This window comes from Apis dorsata, unplaced genomic scaffold (assembly GCF_000469605.1).
Source record: "Apis dorsata unplaced genomic scaffold, Apis dorsata 1.3 scaffold_149, whole genome shotgun sequence".
Taxonomy (NCBI): Eukaryota; Metazoa; Arthropoda; class Insecta; order Hymenoptera; family Apidae; genus Apis; species Apis dorsata.
The window spans coordinates 1,003,634-1,014,544 of NW_006263440.1; the positions used below are offsets into that span (position 1 = coordinate 1,003,634).

A 10,911-nucleotide genomic window follows, 5' to 3' on the forward strand; every position below is an offset into this window, starting at 1 on the left:
AGAGGATCTTAACTCGCGAGCGTCGATCAACAAGATGCCTCCTGTGTTTACGAACATCCTAAATTCGAGTTCGTTTCGACGAAGAAAAGTTCGATCTCTCTTTACTCGTGGATGGAGCGCGATGAAATTAGAGACGCTTGGTATGTATATATATATATATATACGATGACACGGAGATGAGGCAGGTATGGAGGAGCTTTGGCGCAGGATGAGGATTCAGTATGTAAGGCACGTGTTCGCATCCTCCTTTACGAGCGTTTCCCGCGATTTCGTCCTCGTTCTCGGCGCGCGCCAAGGGTTTCTCGAGGCTCTGGTGGGCTCATGGGTTTTCGCAGGATTAAGGGCGTCGCCGATCGTATTAAGGCCGGAGATATCTCATCTGCTCGTTATCCGGCTGTGCGTTTGTTCCACGTAAATTACGTGAAATTTGCCCGGGTGAGCGTGGATGTCGGTGGTTGTGCGGCCAAGGATCGTCAAACTTGCTGTATCGACGACGGTTCACTGAGGGGACCGATTTTAACCGGTTGGATCGCATAGGTTTCCTCGAAACCTACGTTCTAATCGCTTCTCCTTAATTCCTCGAAACTTTGAACCGAGACCCTTTTTCTTCCTTTTCTTTTCTTTTTTCTCTTTCTTCCTCTCTTGATCAATTTTCAAGGCCTTGTCGTTTTTGACGAGGATCCAATTAATAATCCAGTTAATAGTCTGTCAGATCTGATGACATTTGTGTATCTTGGAGATGTGTATCTGAAGAATGGCGAGGTAGATGAAAAGTCAGTTTTCTTAGGAAAATAATACTAGAATAGAATTTGTCAAGCGAAGCTGTTCAAGAAGAATTTATATCGATTATAGCTCGATCGATCGAGTCTCCTTTGTAACATGGTTGAAACGATACACAGACCCACAGGTTTACCAAGTTTTCCAAATTCGATTCCATACCGGTTAGCTTATATCGGATTCTAAATTTAACGGAATACACATAGATATATACATCTTGGAGATGATACTTCGAAATCTGCTTCTGATATAATTATTATTTACCGATCCTCTCCAATTTTCGAACAGCTGTTGATTCTCTCACCCTGTTTGAAGGAAAGATGTGTATTCGCTGCCCTCGCGACACAACCGAGGAAAATACCGATGGAGAATGGGATGGAGAAACAGGACGAAATTGGATATCCTCCTCCTGGCCGCGGGTAAATTGGGGCTGTTTCGCGCCTTGTGGAAAGAAGCCATCGCTCGTGTAGCCATCGTGAAATTTCACTCTCCTCGCGATAAACGTTTCCGCAACCGCTCGTAATTGCACGGCCATGAAGTGTTCTCGTGGTAAAAGGGGAAAAGTCGCGACTGTTCAAAGTGGCGCGAAATTCAAGCTACGCGGCGAGGCACGAGGGGAGAGAGCGGGGGATCAGCGTAGCGGATGATAACGGTCTGAATTTCCCGACATTGACAGAACTCGGGGATTCGAGAATGGTCAAATTCAATCCTTTCCTTTGCCCTCCGTCTGATAAAATTCTTCGATCTCGCTAATCGGCCAAAAAAAATGGAGTTTTTCCACTCGCACTCGAGTGGAAACGTTGGAACATTTGGAGCGCGGTAATGCACGATCGTCCGCAGGTTGAGAATTCTCGGGTGGGAAAACGATGCAATAATGTAACGCGATCTCTGTCGTATTCTTCCTTTCTCTAAGTTTCTTATTGCGCTATCACTAGGTACGAAGTTCCCGTACTCCTGGAATGGTTAAACTGGAAAACGATTCGGGCAACTCGCCGACGAATACATAATATCGCGACGGTTCACGCCGGATTAAATCCATAGAGGCGTTTCCCGCGAAACGATGGAGTGCACGAGTCGTGTACGCGGTTGTTGCAACAGTTACATATAAGGAAGGAAGGACGATGGAGAACTTGTTGCCAGCTGGGAACTCGTTTCTTCTATCGAGTTTGAATTTGTTCTCGCGTATTTAATCCACCTGTTCTCGATTATCTTCGAGACCATCGTCTCGAAATCTCTTTTTTTCTTATTCGTCATTTCATTTCGAGATCCTCTCCTCGAATCGCTTCCAATTTCGATCCCCTCGAGTTGAGAGAATATTCGTTCCGATAAATATAAAATTATTCTAGGAACGTGGCCAAAACTAGCTTCCCTCGGTCGGTCGACGGGGATCAGTGATTTCGATCCCGACAAAGAAGAGGGGAAGGGGAGAAATGAGAGAGCCAATAGGGAAAAAGGTCGCGGCAATCGGCGGCGATCGGGATTGTTCGCAAGTTACCGAGTTCGAGTCAAGATTAATGTTAACTTCGCCGTAGGAGTTAATAAGTCCCGAGACCGATAAATCCCGCTAACTCCTCGTCTCTCCTTCTTTCCTCTCCCCTCCTCTCATTCTTCTCGTGCCTGTACCCTCCTCCCTCCTTCCCGCTGCTCCATTACGGTTCCTCTCGTTCGCCCCCAGCCCCCTCCCATCTCCTCCCCTCCGCTTTCGCACCGTAGCCGAACCTCGGTCGCAGAGCTTTGAGAAACTCGAAAACTTTGAACTCGGCAAAAGAAAAAGCCGGCAAAGAAGCTTCGGTCCCGCCAGTTCCTTTCCTTCCCTCCCGGCAATCCCGGATCGTTCTTGTCGCGGCTACTCAAGACCATAACCAGTTTCCATTATTATTCGAGGCCTCGTTTTTACCTTTATTCGCGTTTTGCATTATTCTTCGACGCGTCGAGCTTTCTTCTTCTCCACGGATAATCGATTCCTCTTTAGAAAGGTATAAGAAAAAGAAAATGCGTCCATAGGAAATCACGATCGTTTCAAGGATAAAGGAGATCTTTCCGTATGTAGGGGAATTATCAGGCAATGTTTCGGCTAATTTTATTACACGAAAATACAGTTAAGAGAGCGAAAAGGAGTTAAGAGAAGGAAGGGTGGAGTATAAAATTGTGTAGGAAGAGAGGCGATCCGACACGGTCAGCTTTCACGTTTCCACGAAGGAAGGAAGGAATGGGGAGGAAGTTGGCCGCTAAGGAGAGTCCCCTCTGGAAAAGCCTTGTCAGGGAAGCTGACGTTTAATTTAATAAATGCCGCGATGTCGTGCTCTTTCTTTCCCTCCCTCCCCTCTTTCCTTCGCGACCGTTCTGGGGAGGGGCGCGTTTCCGCGCCATTTCCTCCCTGCCGCTGCTAACTGCCATCCCCCGTTGCCGTGTAAAATTTCTTCTCGGTGAGAATCCGAGGCGAGGCTTAATAAACGGGTCGAACTCGTCGTCGCGGCAAGTTTCTCGCAAGTTTGCCCATTCTTGGTTTGTACTTTGGCCGAATCGGTACTTTGTCCGACATCGTAAATTATCCTTTTATCTTCTCCTTGCTCCTTCTTTCTTTCCCCCCTCCCCTCTCTTTTCTCTTCTATCAATCTTTTTACGCTTTTTCAATCGATCAATGAAATCCGAAAAAAACGACAAATCTTTTCTGCTCGAAATAAGTTGAAATGAAAATTGTCGGCGTGTCGTAAACAGAGATACGAGGCGCGTAAACACGCAAATGTGATTAATCTGTCGTACGAGGGATGTTGTTTTATCATTTCACGCGTCCATTTGATCGAGACAATACATTTTCCAATTCTGTTGAGTAAGCAAAACTCGGATGTAACGGAATAACCGTGCCTCGCTTCCCCTTCGCCTCCCCCCGCCGATCCGCGGAACACGGTGTCAACCAGATACAGTTTCAATTATTAGCGACACGAGCCTAATACAATCAGTGTCAATTGTTGTCACGGCTAATTGCGGCCTGGTTAATGGAATTTCCGAGTAGACGGGAATCGTGTAAACTCAACGATGACGAATGTCGGCCGATGTTAACTAATCGTCGAATTTTAAAATAAAATCGAAAATATCGAGCAACTTTACAATTTTCTTTACAATGATCTCTCTTTCGAATCGAATTTTCCAAGATTGAAACGTGTTTTCGTTTCGAGAATGATTTTGAAAGCGCGACGACTCGACGAAGGACCTTAGGGATCGCCGTAGGAATCGGAGGTATATTCGCGCACGTGGGCGCAGTTAGGAAGAAAACTTTCTTCATTTTTCGCCGTTGATCGGTGGAAAGTTTTCCATGAAATATCGCGCGAATCAATCGCCGACACGAATGGTCCCGATCCAACCATCCTTTCCACGCTGTCGTTCGAGTTCGAGAAAGGAGTAACGAGTCAGCTTCCAACGGCCGTTCCAACGCTTTGTCCTCCAAGCTTTCCTACTTTTCGACCAAGTTTCGCCTCGGATGGAACGAGCAAATCCTTCCTTCCTTCCTTCCTTCCTTCCTTTCTCTCTCTCTTTCTCTCTTTCCAGGTGTTATTCACATCCGTGCCACATTTTTCGCTCGCTCTTCGATCGAACGCGTTAGGCTGATAAATCGTATCATTTCCATCGACCAATTGATTAAACGGCAATCCGTATCGACCGCTGTAGAGACGGTGTACAGCGAAAGCTAATCAGGCAATTTAAGACCGGTTCTTAAGCGGGTAACCGGTAGATGCGGGCGATTTTGGTTTGGTCGAGCGGCATTGAAACGCAATAGGGATGGAGATAGAGATGATTTCGATGAACTTTAGATTTAGCCGGCTCAAACTACATCCGTTCCGATTTCTCGCGTGTACGGCTTACTTTACATCAGCATTATCGATTCGGTTACCGTATAGGGTAAATTAATCCTCTAACGATACCGATCAATAACAGTAGAAACAGTGGATTATCGTGTCTTCTCGCCGATATCGTCTCTGACGATACGATAATTCTAATGGAAAGAAAGAAGAAGAAGAAGAAGTAGAAGGAATGCAAGAAGAGGAAATCGTAGGTTTATACCGTTTCGTGTACGGGGAAATCGAAAATCGCCTCACCATTTCCGCTTTTTCTCAAGCGTCGAAAAAAGAAAGAAAAGAAAATTCGGATGAAATATCGAGCACGACGACGCGTGAAATTTCCTCTTTCGAAAATTCGGGGCTTCGTTACACGTTAGACGGCCCGGTTGCTGTAAATCCATTCGATTTAAGCGCCACGATTTCGAAGCGAATAATTTTGGTGGTCTTTCTTGCCTCATCATTGCAACGATGAATTCGTATTTTCTCTCGGAGAAATAATAAAAAGAATCCAACGTAATTCTGTGCAACGCACATCTCACGAAATTCTAGATCGATATTCGATAAGATGCGTCCAAAAAAATAATCTTGATTCTCTTTCTTATATTTTACCTTGTCCTTGCAACGATAATTCCACCAACATCCCACGATCGAAGAATCAATATCTAGTGTTTTTCTCTTAGACTGGTATGATTAAATAAATCCAACGTCTCATGAGATTCTAATTAGCAAAGATCGATGTTCGACAAGGCGAATACGTCCAAAAAAAAGGGACAGTCTTTCTTATTATATTCCTCGTTACAACGATAATTCCACCAATATCTCATTGCTCGAAGAATCAATATCTAGTGTTTTTCTCTTGGACTGGCATGATTAGAAATCCAACGTCTCACGAGATTCTAGATGGCAAAGATCGATGTTTGGACGAACACGTCCGTAAAAAAACAGTCTTTCTTATTATATTCCTCGTTGCAACGATAATTCCACCAACATCTGATCGAAGAATCAATATCTTTCTCTTTGAGGAGGGATGATAAAAAATCGAAAGTAATCGGGTGCACGCACATCGTATCGGGTATGGTCGTGCGCTATGTGCTCGGTTTGTGGGAGTGGCAACACGTGTTTCCCATGTGTGTCAACCCGCAGTCGTAGGTAGTCGAGGAGAAAGGGGAATATCGGGGCGATATCGGGGCTGTACGAGTTCTCATAGAGGCGTGCTGCATACATATCGCCGGTTTGGTAGCGCCGCGTGGCACGAAGTGAGCGAAATCCCTAGAAAGCTGGAGGGGGAGGGAGGGGGCGTATATGTGTGTACGTGTGTTGCTCGGTCTACTTGCATGGCGGAAGGCTTCTTTGCATCCCCGGGTAATTTTTCATAAGCGACGGTGAATGGCTTTTGTGGAAGGAACTTAGCTGTTACGCGGTATTCCTTTGACTTTTCGCTTCTATTAAAATACCGTTGATCGAAATGAGAAATAGTGGCGTAATTGTGGATGGAACGATTGCTTTTCGTAAGAAAAGAAAAGAAAAAGGAAAAGGAAAAGGGAATTTATCGAATTTTTGGATTCGCGAACGAGTCGATTTAACGATGGATTTTTGCTGTCGAATGATTGTCGATTTATTTTTTTATTGTTCGTTCACATTCAAAGAGACATTCTCGAAGGGAAAGTCCTCCCCTCGGAGCTAACAATTTATTCTCAGTATTTTCGCGAAAATATTTTTATTAAAAAAAGCTATCCGACAAAGAATTTTTCCATTTTTATGGTCACGATGGTGCGAAGCAGAAGCACATAGCGTTATTGTTCTCATTGATCGAAATCTGGAAAATACTAGTAATTGCTCGTTGTCGTGTCGCGAAAGTAAAAAAAAAAAAAAAGAAAGAAAGAAAATTTATTAAAAATTTCGAACGAACGAAATATTCGCGGCCTGAATATATTCAAATATTCATCCACTTGGATAGAAAAACCAAGTCATCAGAAAATCGTTTCGAACCGGTTATAATTAAGGAACAATTTTCGCGCAAGGTAACGAAAGCTCGTTTTCCGGTTCTCGGATAAAAATTCGACGGTCAACACGCGCAACGAGGCGAAATTGTGCTCGCAATCTTTATGAATCCGCCGACGCGACGTAATTACGTCCCCGTTGCAACAAGTAATTCCCGAAACGCGGCGCTCGTTCGCAAACCGACCGAAATTCGCGCATAAAGGGGGAATAGGGGAAACAAAAGAGAGAAATAGAGAAATGAATTAAAAACGATATTTCCGTTTCATTGATTTTTGCATTAACCCCCTCCAAGCATTTTCACCTTTCGTTGTTTCACGTACACATATACAAGCACGTTGCTCGTCCACGAAACCCACAGATTTAAAATACATTTGTTCCACTCTCGAAAACCATTTTTTTGTTTTTGTTTTTTTTCCCCCCCTCCCCTTCTCATACGGTGTTGTCGAAGCACCGTAGTCTAGATTACCGTAAATGTATACGCGTGATGAATCACTGGACGGACGACGAACGGGCGATATTTCCGCGTTAATATATGCACAAGGTACTCTGCATACATGGAGCAGTTTGAGCGCGAGAAGGGAAAACGTGCGCGCGCGCTGTTTGACAAAAATCCTCCCTTCATGACGTACATTTAATTGCGAGAATTAAATCGAGCGATCGAGCGACTTGTCAGTTGAAATTCGCGTTCCGATCTCTTAAAAAAAAATATATATACTTGAATTACACGTAAATATCTTTACGTATCTTTCCATTTCTTGAGAGGATATTTTTCTTTTTTGGTTTTTTAGAGGATGGAAAATTAAATCGTCGCTTATCACACTGATGTTATAATTTTCAAACGCAATTCCTTCGAAAGCAGAAATATCTTTATTCCTTGATGTAAATTCAACGGTGTAAGCAATTTGTAATCAGTTGAAACGACGTGCGTGGTCTCGCATCTCCGCTGGTAGTATCTTCATTAAAGGAAAGGAGCGGGAAAGGATAATTAAAAGTTTGACTGTGAAACTCGGGGAACGAAGCTCGAAGCGAAGGGAGGGGATGTTGCGCGACTCGGCCACCCCTGAATTTCCCTGTTATTTGCTCCTCGAAATTGCCCCGTCTATCTGCTTTGCCCTCGATCCCGCGCGAGTCTTCCTTCCTTCCTTCCTTCCTTCCATGAATTTCGTTGTTCGGGGAGGGAGAACCTTGGGATCGAGCTGATCCCAGCTCTGAAACGTTAATTACGGTTGTCTGAGGCCGCGACAAAGTCGGCGAAAGTTTGCCAGCGGGCTACACGGGATCCTCGGGGGAAGGCACTTTGATTTTGTCAACACGTGCATTCGTTACGCACGCAATTAAGGGAGAGCCGTGTTCGCGTATACGATCTTCTTTGACAGCTTCTGATATCGGAGTTTCAAGTTTTTTTTCCCTCCACCCCGAACAACGTAATTTAATCGAATTCTCCAATGCTTTAACATCGCGAATATGCTTATCACAAAAATCATCACGATTAATCTTGCACGATCACGTGATTAACCAATAACCGATTAATCGTTTTTCTCCTTTCAGATATGTCCTACAAACCGCAGCGGCCCACTATCGAGGGTAAGTTGTTTCTCACTCTTTTTCCTCTCTTTCGAACAAAAATCGTTTTCGCGCTTTTCACATTTGATTTTAATATCGATATTAAATTGTCATGCGATGCTTCTTTATAAAATACCTAAAGCAGACTTCTCGCCTTTCGCGTCTCGGGAAATTACTCGGAACGAATATACATAACATTGAAACGTGACGATCGTAGGGAAAAAAAGGAAAAGAAAAATAAAGAAAAAACGACGTAGCAATCGTTACTTTATAACAGGTTTCCACAGCACGATTTAAATTGGCCGGCACGCGATATTTTGACGGGGGGGTTAGCCTCCTTCGTTGACGGACAGGAGGATAACTCGTTCGTCTTTCAGCCGAGCTCACGACTCAATTACATCGCGGCCGACGAACGGTGAATTTCGAGATGACACCGTTTCGAATTCCAACCATCACGCCAACCATCATCGCGCCGACAATCTCGAGTTAAACGAACGCCCGTGTTCCTCGAACTTATTTTTCTCCACTCGCGATCGCGATTATTATTGCGTTCCGTGCGGCCATCCTCGCCCGCCTATCGCGAGGCTGGCAATTTTTCAGTGGTCGAGCCATAAATACATGAAATTATCGCGTCGTTGCGTGAATTTGCGCGTTCCCTATCGTTTGAAATGATATACAACGCTCGTTCGAAATAAAAATTTTCTCACGGTGAACTCCCCCAATAAAAAGGTGGAAGAACAATTATCATCTCGCTTATCCGTTTGAATATTTTACGAGGGGAGACGGATGTCGTTTGACGGCGCGTCTAAATAGAGATAGATAATTCGTTCGAGAGTTTTCTTTCTTTCTTTCTTTCTTTTTTTAAACACAGCAGGATGTATTTATCGTTCTTATTCGATCATTATCTCTCGAAGTGGTGAAAAGGTACACACTTTTATGAAACGCCGTTACAAATCATTCTGTCAAACGCGTTATGCGAGGCGCCCTTTTTCAACCCCCCCTCTCACGCAATCCCTCTATTGTTACACCGGTTCCGTGTATTTGCACGTATATTATCGCCGCATTTCTCCATGTGAATTTTCGTTCGAAATATTTGCATTTTGTGGTCATTGTAACGCGCGGATCCACCACCATTTCCGTTTCATTGTTCGGATTAATCGAAATTTTTAGATTTAACGAATAGAAAATTGGGAAGGGAACTTTTTTTTTTCCTCTCCACGATGAATTAATACTCGTCGTAAAAACTTAAAAAATGTAGTACCGACAAAATTTAGAGTTTGGAACAAAGCTCTCTTCCCTATATATATATATATATATACATATATATTTCGATATTTTCGCGAGACTCGGAATAATTAGAGGCCTGAAACTCTATCCTGTCGCGAGATTAAAATTTTCTCGATCATCCCGAGCCAAGCGAGTTTTCCTTAATTGCTAAACTTTAAAGAAATATCCCCGCGAGAAAATAACTTTAAAAGGGGGAAAACTCTCCTCCTCGAAAACTTCTTTGTCCCCTATTCGCGTGTATACGCGATAATTGGCAATTATGTTCAAATCTACCACGAACAACCAATGATCGATCTTTAAACCCGCGATCACGGGTTCATTAATCAAATCCCTCTTTTCCTCCCCACCCGTGACGTTGCATAATTCTCGGAATTCGGCCTGGAAAAGGGGGATAATGAGGTAGGAAGGGGGATTGACGAGCGGCGTTGAAATCGTTACACCGTACCCCCTTAACAAGCGTAAGTAGAAATTTACTTTATCGTGGGAGGGAAGGTAGGTGAAATTCGCAACTTTCGTGAAACGTCGATTATCAATTATTAGAGAAGTTTTGGAGGTTTTGGAGAAGCGAAGATCGCGAAGGACGAGTTACACTATTATTCGAATAGTTGGAACGATACGATCGGTTTCGGCAATGCGCACTGCGGATATCCCCCTCCCCAAGTTTCAACATCCGGATATTGAATATGGTTAGGCGGGAAATTGGGAATATTCCGGATACTTGGGATGGCTGTTACTTCGGGCGAACGTTAGATGTTTCGATGACAACCGCCGGCTCCCGGCCAATTAGTTTTGAATTCCCCGTAAATCAGCCGTTCGATTTAATTGGGAACTGATTCCAACGCGACTGTCAAATTTCACTCGCGCCGCCTGATTATTACCCGAACCGGTGAAACTCACGATATATCATATTTCTTAAAGATTTATTTATTTATTTATTTCCAGGGTGTTCGACGCCCTGTCGAATGCATTATTTAAATAGAAAAGTGTGTGTGCGTAACGATAGAGCGCACTCTTTCTCTCGTTTCGTCGAGCCAACACTCGGCAACCAGTCAGCCAGCGAGCCACCCATCGTGCCTCGAGTATTTGCATTCGGAATCGTACAAACGTTCTAAGAAGCTTCGCGTTTTCGAGTCGGCGTTTCCCGGGGAAAAAGGCTCAGGAATATCCCCGGCTATTTTGTACCCTCGGAATCGGCAAATTTATTCCATTTACGAATAGCTTTCCAGCGAATGTAATTTTTATCGGTTCTCATCTCCGCCAGACCAACCGCCGCCCGTTTTCCATCCTTCGCGGAAAGGATGAGGAGGGATTCCGCATAATTCGAATAAATAATACAGCACGCTAACGAGATACCGTACCTCTTCGCTTTCCCCTTGAAACAATATTCAGCTCTCCGACTTTATTCACGGCACACGTACCATTATATGTATATATATATATATATATA

The 10,911-nt window shown here is 44.0% G+C and overlaps 1 protein-coding gene across 6 annotated transcripts in view; it reads left to right on the plus strand.

Moving 5' to 3' along the window:
• The window catches only part of LOC102676723 (agrin-like), a 340,887-nt gene that overhangs the window by 109,483 nt on the left and 220,493 nt on the right, over positions 1 to 10,911 (plus strand). For all 6 annotated transcript variants that reach the window (XM_031509403.1, XM_031509404.1, XM_031509408.1 and 3 more), the window contains one exon: positions 8,163 to 8,198. In XM_031509403.1, coding sequence (XP_031365263.1) covers positions 8,163 to 8,198 — 36 coding nt within the window. The remainder of the gene's footprint in view (positions 1 to 8,162; positions 8,199 to 10,911) is intronic.